Raw genomic sequence first — 22,053 nt, forward strand, 5'->3', positions numbered from 1 at the left:
ACTAAATTAATTCACCCTTTTCATTAACTCTAATGACTTTAACATTGTTGCTATTCTCGGCAAGCACCTCATCAAAACTTTTACCCTTCGTATTTGTAAACCATCCCACATTGTCGATGATCAAATGATTTATGGAACAGCCATCGCACTGTAGGATCACAACACCGCTTGTATATGCCTCTTCGGAAACCTTTTTGCTGTTTCGGGTATTACAAATTTTACAACGATAGACTATGTGAATTTTACGCGACATCCGACGATATTGTTGAAGCGTTGTTGGCGAGATTGATCCGGACGAAGTTGCTGGCAGTTTCTTGCCCGTAAAGACGGTGGCATCTAGTATTGTTTTTGGTATTAGCAAAGGTTCTTTTGGCCGATTTTGATCGATTTTCTTCACCTCAGCTCCGGTGTTTGGGTTGGTCTGGGCGGCAGTGTCCACCGGTTGTGTGATGTTAATAAGCGCATTTTGTCCATTTTGCCGGAGGTAGTTTAGTGTACGCGAACTAAAGAGGTTACGCAACGAGTTCATGTCTTTTTAACGTATTTAATTATTTACAATTGACACATTACGCCTCTTTGGATATATGATGTTTGTTATTTATTTCACGATCTAATTTTGTTAGCACGATACACTATACCTTAATGTTGTTGGTTTTTGGAGAACCTCTTTCGCAAATGGTAAAGCTTTTGTTTTGTTCTGTTTGTTTCTGGTGGTAGCTTGGACTGATTAGAGTTGTATCAACATCCATTAATAAGGTCTTCTTCTTCTTCAGACATACGTTGCCATATGTCAATTCCACCATAATTAGGGGAGGAATTATAAAGTGACACGAGACACTATGTCTATATTGCCACTTTCACGGGTATTAATATATATTTTTTGGGAATATTGTAAATTTGGTCTTTTTCACGTGTAAAATTGTAGTTATGAATTGTTTTTTAATTCTTAGATTTTGATGTCTGCATCTTTGTAATATTTCCATAAAGCGAAGTAAGCTTTGACGTTGTTCGATTTTAATATGATGTCGATTGAAGTTTGGTGTATGTCAACATTTTGTAGTTTTTGCATTAGGAAAAGACGTATGTTGATGTTGATATTCGGGCATTTGAACGTAATATGATCCATTAATAAGGGTCGCCCAGCTAACGGAGTCAGCTGTTTTTTCTCAAGTTTAATTCAGCTGATACCCAGCTGGTTTCACAGGGTTGTTCTCAACCAATTAAAATGAAAAACGTTCCACTTGCTAAAGAATGGGGGAGAAGATAAAATGACTGTTGACACACACGAAAACTGTCCGAGTTGTACAGTTCAATTGAGTGATTCACATAAAACAACTAATCAACTAGTGCCAGAGCTATTCACTGTATAATGATTACTCATCATACTAGACACTGTAAAGTTTATATTGTAAATTTCTAAAAAAATATTAAATTTAAATAAATAGTTTGTTTTGAGTCTTATAGTAAAATTTAAAATTGACACTATGATGAATATTATAGTCCTATATACCATGGTACAATAATACAAGGTAGGGGAGCTTGAGTTGAATAACAAAAAAGCAAGTATATAGGAGGTGACTTCTTCTGCCATATATAAAATATATATACGCAACAAGTGGTTATGGTTATTTAACTAAAACGCGAATAATGAATGAAAGATTATGATTTCTTTCCAAAATCCAGTAAGGAATACCATGAAATATTTGTTTCATCCACAACAAAGTAATTACTTCCAGATGGATGCGTTAAAAACATCATTTTCATTTCAATTAAATTTAAATATATTTTAATTTATTTGACATAATATTCAAAAAAATACACATATGCACAAAGTTTGTATTTTGATTTGATGGAACAAGCCACCATGAGAAAAAATTGTAATCAGTTGGTAGATGTGCCCTACCTTGTAATAATTATACCGTTCTTTATACCATCCTTTTAAAACGACATTTTGACGTTTTCATTTTGTAGACTATTCTGATCTATTGTAACCCCGTTTTAAATACGGTTTCAATCATTAACTGAAGGTTAACGTATTAGACAAAAATATTCCTCGCATTGATATCATTAATATTGCCAAATACATCATATCCTACAATTTTGAAGTTTGTTGCACAGTGTTATACATTCTCAGAGATATGTATCCACATCTATAATGTTCAGTGCCACCCATTATTTATTTTTTGTAGACTTGCCGAAATAAACAAACAACAGCTGACTGAATCATAATAGTCTAAAATAACCTATAAATATTTGTATAGAAAAAGCCGCTATATATCGGTCGGTATATAAAAAAAATGAATTTAAATAAATTTTTGCGTTTTGGATTATACTTGAATAAATCTATCCTGTTTACCAATATACGTAGTTCGAGCAACTTCAGAAGACCACATGTGATAGCCAAGGTGGATCAATTGGCCGAAGTTAAAGCAACATATTTAAAAAATCGTTCGGAACTAACAAATTCGGAATGGCAGAATTTAAAAGATTTATTAATTAAAAACTACAAACACATTAATAGAAACAATGTGGATGCGGTTATTGTTGGCATCTGCAACGAATCGCAACAATTGGCACTGGCCAAAAGTTATGTCAAACATTTACGGGCGAATGGTGTTGAACCGAACGATGCCACTTTGGGTAAATTGTTACGTATTTATAACAGTGTCTATCATGCCAGGGGTGGTAGCGAGAATTCCTTGACCATGGAAGAGCGGAACGAAATATTAGAAATATATCAAAATATCCGACGAAAACATGATGTCTTAGATTCCCTGTCATGTGAGAATCTTGTTCATGGAATAGTTTGCACCGAACAGTGGCGTGATGGTGTTGAGCTTATGGAAATGATGAAGTTAACTGCTGCACCTAGTTTACCAGTATTCAATGAGATGATAATCAAAGCATTTCGTATGCAAGATTTGGAATTGGGCTGGAAGCTATTACAGCAAATGTTGGAAGAACGGAAGCAGCCTAAATGTGAAGTTTTTCTCACGTACCTACAACTCATTACAAAGGATTTAATCACATTCACAAAGGAATTGGAAAAACTCTTCGGTTTCTTGAAAACACACGATGTGGTTGTGACGAAGAAAACAGCAAATGCTATACATGAATTGGCATGCCAGCACCCAAAGCTGTTAGATGTGTCCCTAACTAAATTAAAACGTCAGGGCAAATGTGTTTCGTGTGGTCATCATTTAGAAAATGTATCACTCTCTGATGATGATTTTCAAAAACTGCAGGATGCATTTTTGGAAAAGGTTCTAATACGTAAAGATGTCTTTCAAAAATCTACACCAGAAGAAGTGAAACGTTTCGGTGAATATATTGAACGAACTGGTCCATACGACTGTGTTATAGATGGCTTGAATGTAGCCTATTCAATGGGTAGTAAGAAACCGCCACAAGCTTTAGCTAATTTGGTATGTAGAAATATTAAAAAAAATCATATATCAGCTAAACAATATTTCCAAAAATCTTTACAATAATTTCCCATTTTCCAGTTAGCATCCGTGGTAAAATATTTCAAAAATCGGAACAAACATGTGTTGGTTTTGGGACGGAAACACATGAATAAATGGCCCCAAAAGACAATGCAATATGTGAAAGAAAACGCTGCAGTGTTTTTGGCAAATGATCTGTAAGTATTCTTAAGGAAAAACTTTCCAAACTATGGTATAGAGTATGGAGACCAAACGAATCTCACTCACTTAATCATTCATTAATATAGCTCTCAGGATGATCCCTTTATGCTGTATGCCACACTAAAAAGTGGCCAAACAACCGACTTCTTTTCACGAGATTTCATGAGACAGCATGCGCATTTATTGGGTCCCGATCTAAAAGTCATATTTCGACGATGGCAGCAGGAACATCAGTATTCCCTGATTACACAGACCGAAAGCGGTAAAATACTTGTCAAAGAGCCAATACGGCACCTGATATGCGCCCACAAAGTTCAACAACATTGGCATGTCCCCTACAAACAAGAATATGAACAACATGTACCTGATAGTTTTGATATACCCGAACACTGGATGTGTATTAAAATAAATAAATAGAAAAAAAAACAAACTTTGAATTTGTTGACAAAACTTATTTTCACTTTTTTGTTTTATTACGATTAAGAGCGAAATATTCAAAATTTAAATTGTACTAAAAATGGCGACTACTTGGGATCAGCCTTTATCATCATCAGAGAGTGAACACGAAGCAACGGAGGACGAAGGTCAGACATTTGAAGAGCATCGTTATAATGAAAATATCAATAAATTAAAATCGTATGTCGATCAAATGTCATATGTGCCCGTTAAAACGCCCAAAGCAAGTCCATATACAGAAATGTTGGCAAAACCAAAGAAAACCGATGTTGTCCACACAGCGGAGGAATTTGCAAATGTTGTTGAGCCCCCAGAGCGTGGAGAACGTTTAAGATATTTGGCTAGCAAATTTCAGACAATTACAACAGAGTAAGACACACAAATTAAATAATCAAAAAGATATTAAATTAATTTTGCGATTACAGCGATTTAGAAAAGGTCATACGGCAAAATAAAATCAAAGATCTACAAAAAGAAGATATAGCAAAACGTAAACAAGAAATTTACTATGCAATGCTTACAAAACTGGAACGTCAATCCCGCCTACAATATCTAAATGTTGTGGTTAAGAAATTTGCTGATTTCATTGCCAAACTGGCCACAACAATGCGCATACCACCAACCCTGGTTGATCCCTATGCTCGTATGCAACGTGGTATATTTTGTAATATTCTATTGGCGATTGGCGTCCAACCAAATAGTCAAGCGGCAATTTATTACAACACCCCGGAGGGCAATGACTATGAAGTCTATCACCGGCTATCTCATGCCATACTCAGTTTAATAATAAAGGCCCTAGACTCAGCCTCAACACGACGTAGCACGGATGATAGTCATCCGATCAAAGTTGATTTCGATATGGATAATTACATAAGAGAGCGTTTAATGTGTGCAGCTGAAAAGAAAATACAAGCAAAAATGACAACTAACGAAAAGGGTGGAAATGAAAAATTTGCCAAATTAAAAAAGTTTGATAAATGTCAAGATGTCAGTTATAGATCATGTAAATAAAGAGGTGAATGACTTAAAGGTCGATTAAAAAAAATGATTTGCTTGTTAAAATAATGACCAATTCGAATTATGATTGAATTTCAAATGTACGAAAGAGGTTTTGTGATAAATTGTTTTGAATAAATAAATTGAATATCTCATTAACATCATGTAAAGATTTTCGAAAAGATTTCCCGTCCCTCAGGAAAAAAGGAATACACATTTTTCAATTCCTACTTTTTTATAATTTGAGTGACTGAAACTTTTAGTAAAAAGAGGGTCAGCTTTAAAAACAACGAAATACTGGTCTGTCCATATATGGGCACTTCCGCAAAAAGGTAAACCAAAGTCTAATGATTTGTTTTTTAATTGTGCTTAAATCAGTGTTCGCAAAAAAAAACGGTAGCGTTAGTGTTCCGGAACACAAACATTAAAAAATATTTTAAGGGCCCCACACACTATATATCATGCCGTCATGCCGATGAACCCCTTTGTATATGTGTGTGATTGACTAGTGTATGGCAAACTCTTTAATCATTCTTCCAAAAAAAATTATTTTTGTCTAAAAAATCAAATTTTAAATCGTAAATTCAGTTTTGTTCTATTTCGTCACAATTTTATTATTTGTATACTCAAAATTATTTATTGACAACTTTAAAAATTAATACAATTCACCAGATTGAAAGGGTTTCATTTTGTGTGTCACCTCAGGAAAAAAGGAATACACATTTTTCAATTCCTACTTTTTTATAATTTGAGTGACTGAATCAGCCAAACTTTTAGTAAAAAGAGGGTCAGCTTTAAAAACAACGAAATACTGGTCTGTCCATATATGGGCACTTCCGCAAAAAGGTAAACCAAAGTCTAATGATTTGTTTTTTAATTGTTTGTTTTAATTAATTGGATATTGGCAACACTGAAATGAATTGCTAAATTTGTGCGTTGCTCTCGGGAAAAATTATTAAACACGATTAATATACAGTTTTTATAGTAAAAAAAGCGTTGTTAATAAAGTTTTTTACGTTGCGCACTGCTGTCAATTGAAGTTTTGCTGATTAGAACATATTTTCGCTGTTTTGTTAAAAAAAACAAACAACGGCTGCACGGCTGCGCCACATAACAGAAGAAGAAGAAGTTTGCTGTTTGTTTTGATACGACATTTGTTTACATTTTGATTTGACGTAACGATGGCGCCGGCAATGAAACCAAAAATATATACTTGTCCTATCCGTCGTAAAACGATAGGAAAAGTTTACAGTGTGGGATGCTCAGATTGTCCAAATTACTTCCATCCAGTATGTATTGGTATGAGTGACAGCGAAGTCAAATCTAAGAAAGGGTTGGTGTACAAGTGTAATGCCTGCTCTAAAAAGGATACACCTTCGTGTAGTGATGCTGTTTCGACCGGTGATAACGATGTTATAAGCCATGTAACTGAAGTAGTTAATGATATGGCTACAGCGTTGAAATCTAAAATTGAACAGCAAATGCAAGCATACGTCGTCGATTTTCAAAGCGTTGTGGATGGTGTTGTTGCTTCTTTCCGTCAGGAATTTTTGGATGGTTTGCGCAAAGTTACTGACGATGTTAAGAAGTGTGAGGACAAGATTGGCTCCATATCTACGTCGCTAGATGACATTAAAGGAGAAATGGCAATATGTAGATCCACCATTTCCACTATAAATGCTCTTCAGAGAAGAATTGAGAATATGGAGATAGAGAACGGTATTCTTCAACGTCGTCTAAATCGGTCGAATGTCGTAATTAATGGATTGCCTAATGGACTTCGTAATATTAGTGACGTTGTCACTAGAATTGCATCTATATGCAATGTTTACCTTAATCCAATAGATATGCAACATTGCTGTTATTTCGCTGGTGGTACGTCCGTTTTAGTAAAATTTAATTCTGTGTTCTTAAGGGACACTATTATGGCTAACTATCGTCGGGGGCCTCCAATAAAGTTGAATGCTGTTATCGGCGGCAATCTTCAAACTAACGTCTATTTAGACGACCACCTCACACCTGCTTCTGCTAGGTTAATGTATGTTTGTAGGAAGCTTAGAAATCAAGGCAAACTAAAAAAGTTCGTACTGATTAATGGTGATGAACCTGCAGTGAATGCTGTGTTTCCTGACGGAAATGAACGAGTTCTGAGAATCGGTGATTGTGAGAGTCTTTTGTAACAAGATGCTTTCTCTTCATTATTATAACTCCCCCCCCCCCCACCGTTTACTGCTACTGTTTTTTTTTTGCATATTTAGTTATACTTGGCGATTTTCGAGTAGTTTTTATAGTTTTTCCTGGGATGAATATTTTTGAATAATTAATTTTTTTTTCTTCATTCTTGTTTTGAACTATTTTTTTCCATTTTTTATTGTTGCTTTAATAAAATTTCATCATGATCTCAGTTTTACTAGCAATTTGGTTCCCCACCATTACATTTTTGTCATATTTCAATGTTATCAAATAGTGATCTTGGTCCTATTGTTGGTAATTCGTCTTATCTTAAGAACAGATTGAGTCCATATAAAAACTATATGTCTTTCGGCCATCTAAATTGCCAGAGCCTTCGTCCGTCTAATTACAGCACCACCTTAGGCGAACTTAAAAGACTTTTGTGTAACAGTGGTCTGACTTTCTTTGCTGTTTCTGAAACTTGGTTGAAACCCTATATATCGTCGAAAGCTGTTTCTATACCCGGTTACTCTTTCGTCCGCAATGACCGTCCAAGTGTTAGAGGAGGAGGGGTGGGTATTTACGTTATAAATGGTTTTAAGCACAAGATAGTTTTTCGATCTGATAATCCTGGTGTTTGCGAGTCTATTTTTATCGAAATTATTTTAGATTCTATTTGGTGTGGTGTATTTGCCACACGGCAACATATCTAGCTTTGAGGAGACACACCAACAGATTTTATCTCAATACGAGTATATTGTTATTGCCGGCGACTTTAATTGCAACCTATTCGACATTTCCAAATCGTCTGAAATGAGGAGTATTTGCCTCCGTCTAGGTCTTTCTATTGGTCATAACTCGTTGCCTTCGCATTTGAATATCGCTACGGACTCTGTTTCCTTAATTGACTATTTTGCTCATAGCCAATCATGCTCTTTCGTTTTCAACGATCAAGTACAAGTTCCTTCTATTTCACATCATTCCTTAATCTTCGGTGCCATCGATGTTAATATTACTTCCACACAACACTTTTTTGAGCACCGTGACTACAAAAATATTGATTGGGACAGTTTACATAATTATATAGTTGAAGTTGATTTTGGTACTATTTATAGAACATCTGATGTTGATACACAGCTTTCATTTCTTGATTTCCTTATTGCGAATCTATTTTCTTTCGTCCCTATTGTTAAAAAACGTATAGTGTCTTGCATGGAACCATGGTTAAACAGTAGACCTATAATACTTTCAAGTTCATTGCGAGATATTGCCTACAGGAACTATTTAAAATATCCTACGCAGCAGAATAAGGCTGTGTATCGCACTCTTAGGAACAAAGCTAAGAGTGTTCTTAGAAATGAACGTAAGAAATATTACGTCAAATATTTTAATGGGTTAAACGCGACACAGATTTGGAGACAGCTTCGTTCCGGCGGTATCGTTGGTAGTGACACTAACTTTACAACTGATTTAGATGTTGATGTTTTAAATTCATATTTTACTGAGAACAACAGTATTAGCAATGCGTATGTAGATTTACCCGATATTGATAGACAAGAATATACTTTATCATTTAATTGTGTTTTTGAAATTGATGTTTTTAAAGCTTTTCAGCGGGTTAAGTCCCAATCTGTGGGTATAGATGGTATACCTATTAAATTTTTAAAACTGATTTACCCATACATATCTAGGCATTTGACCCACTTTTTTAACACTATGTTTACTACATCGGTCTTTCCGCAAGCGTGGAAAGTTGCTAGAGTAGTCCCCATTCCCAAAGTTAAAGAAACACCGACTATAGAAAATATGAGACCAATAAGCATTTTACCCGCACTTTCAAAAGTTGCCGAGCACCTCATATTGGAGCAAATTCAAGAATTTATTGATGAGCGGAAATATATAAATGAATACCAATATGGTTTCAGGCGTGGGCTCAGTACTACATCTCTCTTAGTAGACTTAACTGATCTTATCAGAGAGACAATTGATGGAGGTGAAAGTGGTGTTCTCGTGGCCTTGGACTTATCCAAGGCATTTGATTGTGTAGATTATTCGAGACTAATTCAAAAACTACGATCTAATTATGCTTTTGATTATACAGCTTGTAATTTAGTTCTCTCCTATTTGTCTGGGCGTTCCCAGTATGTTTCATTAAATGGCAAGACTTCTAATAAACTTAATATATACAGTGGTGTACCTCAAGGTTCAATTTTAGGTCCCCTTCTTTTTGTTTTATACGTGAATGACATTGGTAACTGTTTACATAATAGCGGATGTCGACCGTTTTTATATGCCGATGATATTCACTTATTTTTTAATGGCAAATCTAGTTCCCTATTGAAGTTTAACATTAACAATACCTTGTCCGCAGTATCGCGTTGGTTATGTAATAATAACCTAGTAATAAATGTTACAAAGACAAAAGCAATGGGATATGGTCCTTTATGTCGCCTCAATAGTATAGATATACGTGTTAATGTATTAATTATTGAGTTCGTTGATCGCATAAAGTGCTTAGGAGTTATTGTTGATAGCAAACTTGATTTTTCTGCTCATATTGATGCTCTACACCCTAGAGTAATGAATATTCTTCGAAAATTATACTCAACTGAATTCTATTTGCCACGATTTGTAAAGAGAAATCTTGCTAATTCTCTGTTAATATCGCTTATTTCTTATGGTATAGAAGTTGTATCTGGCACCACACATGAGCATTTTAACAAAATAGGAAAAATTGTTCAATATGGTTGTAAGGTACGTTTATAATTTACGTCGATCAGATCATGTTTCAGCTTATGCGGCTGAATTTCTAGGAGTACCGTTTTCTGTTTTCGTAAAGAAAAGAGTTATTTCATTTCTATATAAATCTGTCACTTTAGATCTTCCCGGTGTCCTGCGTGATCGACTTGTTTTCTCTAGATCTACCAGGAACACTCAGTTAATTTTCCCGCGCTATTCCACTTGTTTATATGAAAGATCTTTTATTATTCGTTCGTCACGTTTGTGGAATCAACTTCCTGTTGAACTACGACATTTTTCTTTTTCGCGCAGTGTATTTCAACGCAAGTTTGAAGATTTTGCTGTTAATTACATGCTGGACTAATGTATTTTTTAATTTTTTTTTAATTTTTAATGGTAGATGCGACTTTATTCAGTTCTTTTGCTTAGATATTACCAACAATAGTCTTTACTGCTTTATTTTTACATGGCTGGGGAGCCTTTTCTGCTTTGTAGTTTGTTAATTAAAATCCATATATTATGTTAGTATATGAACTGTTTAGTTTTAAAATGAATTTAAATATGCTTTGTTATGTCAGCCGGTTAACGCAATGCGCAGCGTAAACATCGCCCGCATTGTGGTCGATGCATTGATAGCCTGACGGCTACCGGTTATCGATTACCCCTTTTTTCTGCAAGGTGACATTTTCGATTGCGAATAGCCTAATCATTTGCAAAAGGGAATGAAAAAGAACGCCATTTGCATTCTGTCTTTTGTTTGAAATTCATCGAGGCGGCAATTGAGCAAGGAACAAATAATAAAAAGTGAATTGTGCAAATTATAAATTTCTAAAATAAAAGTGTGTGCTCCAACAACAATCACCATTGGTAACGGCGTCCGGGATTTTCTTTTAAAAGTATTTCACTGGGCACGTAGGCTTCGACCTAAACCAGCTCCTATTGCCCAACGCTACCATTGCCAATATCAATTTTGTTCCCCGGCACCACCACTCCAAATCAATTTAAAGTCACCACCACTCCAAATCAATTTAACGTGACCACCACTCCAACTCATTGCAAGTGACCACCACCACAGCCCACTGAAATTTACCACCACCATAACCCATTGATATTGACCACAACCCACTGAAAATTATCACCACCGAAAAACCATTAACAGTGGACATCACCATTAACCAGCATCAACCATAGACACCCTTCCAACAAACTCCAGCTTCCAGTTGCTGATTTCCTTTTTTTTGTAAGGCCTGGGTGCGCTTCCCCCATCACCACAGTAAGCATTTGGTGAACAAAATTGTATCATAATTAGTTATTCGCATTTTTCTGCCACAGGCAGGAAAATACGAATACTATTATTTCTAACATATCCATCGACGGACAGCCGATGTGAAAAACATATATTGTACATAAGTACATATGTATATATATAGTACAAATATAACGGCATAGGACCGTTACTTTAAAATCACATGTGTCTTCGTTTCATTTTTTTTTTGTTGTTTCTAAAATTCGAGTACAGTACAGTACAGCTATAAGCAACGATAGTTGTCTAAGTGAGTTGATGATTGAAATTTATTAGATAGTTTTAACTTTTTATATTATTTATTAAATCTGGTTAAATTAAATTTATTAAATAATAATAATTTCAAAATCAAATCATTTATATAATTAATTATTTTAAACTCGCTGGACGAGTGAAATTCTTTGAAGACTAATACATTAATTATTTGAATTGTAATTTATCATTAAAATAATTATTTAAATTTAAATTTATTTGATATTTCAATTATCTAATAATTAATAATTAATTACATTAACCTAATTGCCATTCATATTTCTTAATATTATATTTTCTGGAGTCTCATTATAATCGTATGTAAATGTTGATCCCTATTAAATACCAATAGCTTTCCAGTCATACCCGGTCTAGAAGGTGACCGAATATCTTACCTCTTGAGCTCAATAGGGTCGAGATTTATTTTACAAATTCTTATTTTCTTACATATTTCTTTTTGTTGAATTTATATGGGGATAAACATAAAGCCTCATAAATATTTTGTTCCTATATATAAGTATATATATTAATAGATATATATTTATATTCCTATGTAATGTTTATAAAAATCCCAATGCAAATAAAAGGGAATAATGAATTTCTGTAATGATGAAGTGAAATAGTCATGTATTAGTGATTTATTCAAAAGGTGAAATAAGGTAGGTTCAGCCAAATAAAAATGTTTTTAGGGGGTTTCCGGTAAAATAAGAAACCCGCAGGGGATTTTGAAGAAATCCGTGGGAGGGCTCAAGGTACCCATCCACCATCTGGGGTACCCACAACAACAACATCAAGCATCTGTATCGTTTTCGTGACTTCTTAATGATATTTTTTTTTGATATACTATTGTGCATGGTCTGGTGAGGACGATGAGCTAAGCCGAAGTAAAAATAAACACAATTAATGGCATACCAACAACAGCTGAGTATGACACATAGCCATAATAAACTCTCGCCGATTCCTGTTACAAAATGGCGCCCAACGTAGAAGCAAATTTTGATTTTTAGTGTCATCGGTTTGATTTTTGAGTCCTGAGGTATTATTAAATTATAATGCTCAGTTGCTTCAGAAACAAATCCATGCATGCAATTGTTATAAGATCTCCATCTTCTTATAAACTATTTTGTTCGTCTTGAACAGTTGTGTATATAACAAGGTTCAATCTTGCGACAAAATATAGTCAAGTTTCTTGTTTTTATATTTTTAAGCAATGCTAGTACATAGTCATTAGTTGCAGATTTTTATGTCAAGCTACTAATTTGCGGTATTAGATATGTTTATTTGGTATATTGATACAAACAGAATTTTATTGGTAAAATTTTTAAGATGATCTTTACAGATGTTTGATGGTTACAAAGTTGTTGTTTCTTTTATTTGGCTGAAACCTAACCTATATTCATATTTCACCTTATCATTACATATATATTATACTTTTTTTTGAACAATATTTTTATGATTTCTTTTTGCGGAATTTCAGTGAACATTTTGGAAGATTTTATATCTGGTTCATATCGTTTTGTTTTTGGATATTTTTTGTATGGTATTTTATGTTAATTATTGTTGATGGTTAACAGATTTCTAAATTTTACAGATTCTAATTTAGATTACGGCAAAGACAATTATTCTACATTTACATTATAAATTATATTTGGCATTCAGCTTGATTTTCATGTTTTTTTTTATATTGATTTATTTTTCTGGTTTTTTTTTTAATGGTATTTCTGGTATTGCAATTTTGTTTTTGAATTTTATTGATTATGCCACTTCCACCTAAAACGCAAGGCAGGACAACTAGGTCCAACAGTAGGGCAACCGGAGAGATGGAATTAAATACGGAGTCATCTACCAGTCATGCCGCAGGCATACTTCCAGTTACTCAGCCTGATGTAGATGGTGAGGAAACTGTGATACAGTCAACCCCTGTCACGGGAGACGAAAATTCTATCAGTCAGCCTTCCTATAGTCCATTGACAATCCGCGGCAATAGTGTGAATGAACCGCAAGGTCGATTAAGTAGTCCAGGAATAGTTGAGGTAGTTGAGTCAGCTTTAGGTGCGACCAGGGAGTCGATGATTGAGGTTATGCGCAGCGAAATGCAGCAGGCAGTTGCACAGGCGGTTAAGACAGCGTTATCTCAGACATTTTTATCTCAGGAAAAGTCGAATTCTCCTTCTAGAAACATAGATTGGCCACACGAATTTCCAACTTTCAACAGGAATTCCAATCAGAATCGCCGAGAAGATGATCAAGGTAGATTTAACCACAATTATATGCCATCATATGAGAATCGAGATTATTTCAGTAAACCCAAGTATCCGTACATTAGTAAATGGGGAATCCGTTTTGATGCCACGTCTAAAACTCCGCAAGTGGAGGATTTTATTTTTAGAGTGGAGAAACTCCAGAGAAGTTATGGTTGTTCGGATCAAGATCTTTTAGATGGTTTTCATCATTTGTTGGAAGGACGTGCAAATCAGTGGTACTGGGCACAAATCAGATTGCATCCGAATATGAACCTGGCGAATTTAAAACTTTCTATTATACGTGAATTTCAGAAATATCAGTCCAATTTAGACGTGTTGAGGCAGATCATGGATCGTAAGCAAGGTCGGGAGGAATCTGCAAGCCAATATATTGATGCCATAACTAGTTTGAGGTCTCAGTTGAGCAATCCGTTGAAAGATTACGAGGTCATTGATATTATTAAAGCTGGTCTGAAACCCAGATTAGCTCATTTAATCTTTAGTGCAGGTGCTTATTCAGTTGAGGGATTACGTAGCGAGTGCAGGAAAGCCGAAGAATTTCTGGATAGGGAATCTTTTCAGCGATCTAGAAGCAACTTTTCTCCTCGAGTAGTAAACGAACTTTTTGATTCCGAAGTAGATGATTTGGTTGAAGAAGTTGACGAATTGAGGTTGCGACATAAGCCAATTGGTGTTTCAAAGAACGATACTGGACATTGTTGGAACTGTGGTAAAAACGGTCACGGGTTCAAGCAATGCACCAGTTCTCAACGTTCATTATTTTGTTTTCGCTGTGGTGCACCTGGTGTTACTGCTCCTCAGTGTAGTCAATGCAAGCAAGGCAGTCGTTCGAAAATTGAATCCAAATCTGAGTCTGTTTCTACTCAAACAGTAGATTGACTATCTGTAAATGATAAGTCTACTTATACTGATCCTTTTGTTGTTGACCCGAATTTTGTTATAACCAAGCCATCTGAACACTCTGCAAAAACAAAACCTGACATAACTCAGCCTTTTCATATTCGAATGGCAAACTATTTGAAAGTTCGTGAGCGTATTTTCAACTCCGAAGTTTCCGTAAAACCCATTTTTATTTCCAAACGTATTTTGAAAGCTCGAGAGCGGTATCGTATCCGTCGTTTAAAACGAATTTCTATTTCATCGGCAAAATTTTCTGAATCGGGATTTAACGATCCTCGTCCATTTCGAGAAGTTCTAGTTAATGGAGAGCCTGTTTTGGCATTATTTGATAGTGGAGCAACAGTGACCTGCTTAGGCAAAAATTGTATTTCTTTAATTGAAAAATTGAATCTTAAGATTATTCCTGTTTTCAAGTGTAGTGTAGGTACTGCTAATGGACAGCGTGTTACTTGTGTCGGAAAAGTTAGGGTAGACCTCACCTTCGATGATATGACGAAGGCCATGGAAGTGTATGTTATCCCGGGTCTCGAAAACTCTATGTATTGCGGTGTCGATTTCTGGAAAGCATTTAATATTGCTCCGAAGCTTATAAGCAGTTTAGAGATCAGTCCAAAAGTTGATGATTCCGATTTACATGTTCTTAATGATGATCAGATAGCTCTGCTCGAGAAGAGTAAAGAAAGTTTTCGTGATTTTGACAAATATGGTTTGGGGAAAACTCATTTAGAGGAACACGTCATCGATACTGGTGATGCCGTTCCAGTTAAACAACGTCACTATCCCGTTTCTCCAGCAGTGGAATCGTTAATTTATCAGGAACTTGATCGCATGCTTAGTTTGGGAGTTATCGAGCCGAGTAATTCACCATGGAATTCACCAGTTACTCTTGTGCGTCGTGGGGAGAAGAATAGGTTATGTCTGGATGCACGCAAGTTGAATGAGGTCACCATCAAGGATGCATATCCATTACCTTTTGTTGATGCATTGCTAGGTCGTTTGCAAGACACATATTTCATTTCAAGCATAGATTTGAAAGATGCCTTCTGGCAGGTACCTCTGGCAGCTGACAGCCGTCCGAAGACTGCGTTCACAGTACCGGGGAGACCACATTATCAATTCACTGTCATGCCGTTCGGGTTGTGTAATGCAGCTCAGCGGTTATGTCGGTTGATGGATAAAGTGATCTCACCGGAACTGCGGAACAAGGTTTTCGTATACCTTGACGATCTTTTAGTGGTTTCGCCAGATTTTGAGACTCATGTCGATCTGTTGCGCAAGGTAGGAGAGATGTTGTCCAGAGCAAACCTGACCATCAATTTGAAGAAATCGAAATTTTGTCGTCGAGAGTTGCGGTATCTAGGATACATTGTCGGTGAGGGGAAACTCAAGCCAGATCCTTCAAAAATAAACAGCATTACAGACATTCCGATTCCTAAGAACACACGCGATGTTCGCAGATTTTTAGGAATGGCCTCTTGGTTCAGGCGTTTCATTCGAAACTATGCCGAAATTACAGCTCCTCTCACAAGCACGTTGAAGAAAGGTAAATCTTTTTGTTTTCATGATCAGGCCATCGATGCTTTTAACAAGTTGAAAGTAGCTTTGACTACAAGTCCTGTACTGAACCATCCTGTTTTTGATAAAAGATTTTATGTCCAATGTGACGCCTCTAATTTGGGTCTTGGTGCAGTCTTGTTTCAACTGGACGCTGAAGGTCTGGAACGTCCCATCGCATTTCATTCCGCTCAGTTGTCCAAGGCAGAACGGAATTACAGTGTAACAGAGCGCGAGTGCTTAGCTGTCATCAGTGCTATCAAGAAGTTCCGTCCTTTTATTGAACTTATGCCTTTCACTGTAATTACCGATCACAGCGCTTTGAAATGGTTGATGGGACAGAAGGATCTCAGCGGTCGATTGGCAAGATGGAGTCTAAAGCTCCAAGCTTTTAATTTTGATATCCAGCACCGCAAAGGATCACAAAATGTAGTCGCGGACACATTATCCCGTTTGCACATGGACGAAATCAACATGTTTATCGATGAAAAACCTTTAATTGATTTGGAATCTCCCGAATTTAAAAGTGATGAATATTCACAGATAGTTAGCATGGTGCTCGAGAATCAAGATAGTTTACCCGATTTTAAAGTTTGCGATTCGTTTGTTTATAAAAAGACACTTCCGTCTGATGGCACTTCAGTCCACGAAAATTTCATTTGGAAACTCTGGGTTCCAAGTAGCTTAACCGAATCACTTATTGAGAACACACACAAATCTTCTAGTCACTGTGGTATAGGTCGAACGATCGCGGCACTTCGACAGTATTTTTATTGGCCTAAAATGGCAAAGCAAGTTCGGGACTTTATCAATGGTTGTATCGTCTGCAAGGAGACAAAAGCTACAAATAAAATTTTAAGAGCCAAGATGGGAAATGAAACCGTCACACATAGACCATGGCAAAAGATTTTTATAGACTTTATTGGACCGTTTCCGAGATCGAGGTTAGGTAACGCATTTATACTTATCGTTTTAGATCACTTGACGAAGTTTGTTCTTTTGAAACCACTAGCTAAGGCAAATTCGAAAAATGTTATTAAATTTCTAGAATCCGAAGTATTTCACAAGTTTGGTGTACCACAATTAGTCCATTCGGACAATGGAAAACAATTTATCTCGACTGAATTCACTTCATTTTTACAAAAGTATGGTTGTAAGCAGATTCGTAACGCGGTGTACTCTCCACAAGCGAATGCATCCGAGAGGGTCAATCGGACCATTATCGCAGCGATTCGATCTTACGTTTCGGAGGATCAAAAGGATTGGGATAGATATTTATCCTCAATCGAATGTTCATTAAGATCCACGCTTCACACTTCGACCGGCTTCACACCATATTTTTCACTTTTTGGCACACACATGATCACACATGCGAGTGAATACGATTTGGCACACAAACTTGGGATTCTAGAGGACGGCACGGTAGATATTGTTCCGAAACACGATATTTTGCACTTAGTCCGAGATACGATCAAAAGTAAATTGCACGATTCGTTCGAAAAATCGGCAGCACGTTACAACACTCGATCTCGCGAAGTTAATTACAAACCGGGACAGGAAATACTGAGGAGGAACTTTGTTTTGAGTGACGCTTCCCGCCATCTTAATTCAAAACTATGTCGAAAATTTGTCAAATGCAGAGTTGTTCGGAAAGTAGGGAACTCACTTTACGAAATTGAGGATTTGAACGGTAGGACGATAGGGGTCTATCATTCGAAAGACCTGCAGCATATGGTACCAAACAAGTAGTCGCAGGGCTATTTCAGTCGGTAGAATTCTTAATCTCAGGGTCGCAGTTCTCCCCCATTTTTTTTTCTTTTTTACACATCACGGTTGACTTCCCGAATCAGTTAGACTTCGGCTGGCCTGCGTCAACATGTTCGGGTTTGTTATGTCAGCCGGTTAACGCAATGCGCAGCGTAAACATCGCCCGCATTGTGGTCGATGCATTGATAGCCTGACGGCTACCGGTTATCGATTACCCCTTTTTTCTGCAAGGTGACATTTTCGATTGCGAATAGCCTAATCATTTGCAAAAGGGAATGAAAAAGAACGCCATTTGCATTCTGTCTTTTGTTTGAAATTCATCGAGGCGGCAATTGAGCAAGGAACAAATAATAAAAAGTGAATTGTGCAAATTATAAATTTCTAAAATAAAAGTGTGTGCTCCAACAACAATCACCATTGGTAACGGCGTCCGGGATTTTCTTTTAAAAGTATTTCACTGGGCACGTAGGCTTCGACCTAAACCAGCTCCTATTGCCCAACGCTACCATTGCCAATATCAATTTTGTTCCCCGGCACCACCACTCCAAATCAATTTAAAGTCACCACCACTCCAAATCAATTTAACGTGACCACCACTCCAACTCATTGCAAGTGACCACCACCACAGCCCACTGAAATTTACCACCACCATAACCCATTGATATTGACCACAACCCACTGAAAATTATCACCACCGAAAAACCATTAACAGTGGACATCACCATTAACCAGCATCAACCATAGACACCCTTCCAACAAACTCCAGCTTCCAGTTGCTGATTTCCTTTTTTTTGTAAGGCCTGGGTGCGCTTCCCCCATCACCACAGTAAGCATTTGGTGAACAAAATTGTATCATAATTAGTTATTCGCATTTTTCTGCCACAGGCAGGAAAATACGAATACTATTATTTCTAACATATCCATCGACGGACAGCCGATGTGAAAAACATATATTGTACATAAGTACATATGTATATATATAGTACAAATATAACGGCATAGGACCGTTACTTTAAAATCACATGTGTCTTCGTTTCATTTTTTTTTTTGTTGTTTCTAAAATTCGAGTACAGTACAGTACAGCTATAAGCAACGATAGTTGTCTAAGTGAGTTGATGATTGAAATTTATTAGATAGTTTTAACTTTTTATATTATTTATTAAATCTGGTTAAATTAAATTTATTAAATAATAATAATTTCAAAATCAAATCATTTATATAATTAATTATTTTAAACTCGCTGGACGAGTGAAATTCTTTGAAGACTAATACATTAATTATTTGAATTGTAATTTATCATTAAAATAATTATTTAAATTTAAATTTATTTGATATTTCAATTATCTAATAATTAATAATTAATTACATTAACCTAATTGCCATTCATATTTCTTAATATTATATTTTCTGGAGTCTCATTATAATCGTATGTAAATGTTGATCCCTATTAAATACCAATAGCTTTCCAGTCATACCCGGTCTAGAAGGTGACCGAATATCTTACCTCTTGAGCTCAATAGGGTCGAGATTTATTTTACAAATTCTTATTTTCTTACATATTTCTTTTTGTTGAATTTATATGGGGATAAACATAAAGCCTCATAAATATTTTGTTCCTATATATAAGTATATATATTAATAGATATATATTTATATTCCTATGTAATGTTTATAAAAATCCCAATGCAAATAAAAGGGAATAATGAATTTCTGTAATGATGAAGTGAAATAGTCATGTATTAGTGATTTATTCAAAAGGTGAAATAAGGTAGGTTCAGCCAAATAAAAATGTTTTTAGGGGGTTTCCGGTAAAATAAGAAACCCGCAGGGGATTTTGAAGAAATCCGTGGGAGGGCTCAAGGTACCCATCCACCATCTGGGGTACCCACAACAACAACATCAAGCATCTGTATCGTTTTCGTGACTTCTTAATGATATTTTTTTTTGATATACTATTGTGCATGGTCTGGTGAGGACGATGAGCTAAGCCGAAGTAAAAATAAACACAATTAATGGCATACCAACAACAGCTGAGTATGACACATAGCCATAATAAACTCTCGCCGATTCCTGTTACAGCTTTAAAGTTTGTTACTTAGAATTCATAATTTATATTAAGATATATACTGTATAGCTATAATGTGAAGTACACTTTAGTAGTTTTGGCATGTTGCGATATTTATTGGCCAGATGGCTTTTTCGTGGCAATAAAATAAATAAAAATAAAAAAAATAAAAAAAAATTGTGCTTAAATCAGTGTTCGCAAAAAAACGGTAGCGTTAGTGTTCCGGAACACAAACATTAAAAAATATTTTAAGGGCCCCACACACTATATATCATGCCGTCATGCCGATGAACCCCTTTGTATATGTGTGTGATTGACTAGTGTGTGGCAAACTCTTCAATCATTCTTCCAAAAAAAATTATTTTTGTCTAAAAAATCAAATTTTAAATCGTAAATTCAGTTTTGTTCTATTTCGTCACAATTTTATTATTTGTATACTCAAAATTATTTATTGACAACTTTAAAAATTAATACAATTCACCAGATTGAAAGGGTTTCATTTTGTGTGTCACACATACATAAATAAACATTCAAAAAATTACCTTACTATGATGAATGCTGTACGGCATGATGTACTGCTCCGGAGCACAACGAAATTCGTAGTGTACCGCAGTCGGAGCACTAAAAATCGTAGTGTAAACGCTAAAAATAATTTTTGTGTTTGTATTATTTTAGTGTACCTACCCACCTTGGTACAGTACACAAAACTATGGATCGGTACCATAATGTTTATTTTCGAACGCTGGCTTAAATACGTAAAGGCAAAAATACAAAGAAAGGCCACATTTGTCATTTTTTCTTCTTGTTCTTAGCATAAATACTAATTTAATGACTATAAATCCAGACACTGACGAAAAAAAAACAGCAAAATCAAAAATGTCGCGTGAATGACCGAGAAAAATCTTTCGCAAATAAAGTATATGCCAAATTGTGTGTCTTCCTGAAATAAATTGTAGAACACAAACAGCTTTACTGAGGATATTTGTTTTGTACTCATAGTTTCGTATTCCAACAAAGGAAATTTATTGATCTAATCTAGGGTGTTACTCTGTATTGCGTTGCGAAATCAAGTGCGAAGCGAAAGCTAAATGCGTTAAGAATGCAGTTTGGTATTCTGTATAACTAGAAAAAAAGGAAACATCAAAAAATTTAAAGAAAAAAAAAACATGTTATTATGCGGTACGAGTTTTTTCAATAATTATGGATGGCGATATGGGAACGAATTAAAAAAAAAGAATTTTAAGAGATCGATCAAATTTATATATAAATAAAGACCAAACCTGTAAATATGCACACATAGTTAGTTTCAAATTTTATATAAAAAATATAATACGTACATACTTTTTTCCAACCTGCGACATCTCTTACAGGGGGTCCATTTGAATTGAGATAATCAGCCAGTTTTGTCCACAAATTGTTGGCGCGTTGTTTCGCATTTGAACTTCGCCAAATAGCCGTGTTGCACCATAAAATCTACTTAAGTTTGGAACTGGCATTGCTGAACTTTTTTGGCTTTTCCCTGAAATAATTAACAATTTAGATATAAATTAAACCTTTAATTGTGCTTACTTACTTGCAAATACTAAGCTCTGAAAGGCTACAGCTTATACTGGCTGCATCTAGAGTAAGTTTAGAAACAGTGAGTAGAGTCCATTGCGTATAAAAACAAGTATCGCAAGTATCGACAATCCTTAAAACTCCCACCAGTGCTTTAACCCATATATGTGTAGATTATACAAGTTTATTTTAAAATATAATTTATTATAAATAGTTATGTATTAAAATGTCGCATGTTGCACTCTATAAAATAACATAAAAACTAAGAAAAAAACCGTATAACGAATTCATTAAGAAACAGATAATGATCATTTTAATTTTTAATGATGAGATACAATTGTGTTAATTAATTTTAAATGCTCTCCATTTAGAATGATCTGC

At 35.4% G+C, this 22,053-nt stretch overlaps 3 protein-coding genes across 3 annotated transcripts; 2 read left to right on the forward strand and 1 right to left on the reverse strand.

The window, feature by feature from the left end:
* LOC133336829 (uncharacterized) lies at positions 1-583 on the reverse strand. The gene has a single exon (XM_061545108.1). It carries the CDS (start codon positions 527-529, stop codon positions 2-4), a length of 528 nt encoding a protein of 175 aa, XP_061401092.1. The 5' UTR covers positions 530-583; the 3' UTR covers position 1.
* Positions 584-2,831: 2,248 nt separating this feature from the next.
* On the forward strand, positions 2,832-4,077 carry LOC133336835 (mitochondrial ribonuclease P catalytic subunit). The gene is made up of 3 exons (XM_061545113.1): positions 2,832-3,425; positions 3,507-3,643; positions 3,734-4,077. Exons 1-3 carry the CDS (start codon positions 2,841-2,843, stop codon positions 4,062-4,064), a joined length of 1,053 nt encoding a protein of 350 aa, XP_061401097.1. The 5' UTR covers positions 2,832-2,840; the 3' UTR covers positions 4,065-4,077.
* Positions 4,078-4,164: 87 nt separating this feature from the next.
* On the forward strand, positions 4,165-13,206 carry LOC133336820 (uncharacterized). The gene is made up of 4 exons (XM_061545098.1): positions 4,165-4,472; positions 4,529-5,106; positions 6,390-6,752; positions 13,157-13,206. The coding sequence occupies exons 1-4, from the start codon at positions 4,165-4,167 to the stop codon at positions 13,204-13,206; spliced, it is 1,299 nt and encodes a 432-aa protein (XP_061401082.1).
* Positions 13,207-22,053: the final 8,847 nt, after the last annotated feature.

The sequence above is a fragment of the Musca vetustissima genome, unplaced genomic scaffold (assembly GCF_032173495.1).
Source record: "Musca vetustissima isolate MV318-11 ecotype Yass unplaced genomic scaffold, APGP_CSIRO_Mvet_v1 utg6369, whole genome shotgun sequence".
NCBI lineage: Eukaryota > Metazoa > Arthropoda > Insecta > Diptera > Muscidae > Musca > Musca vetustissima.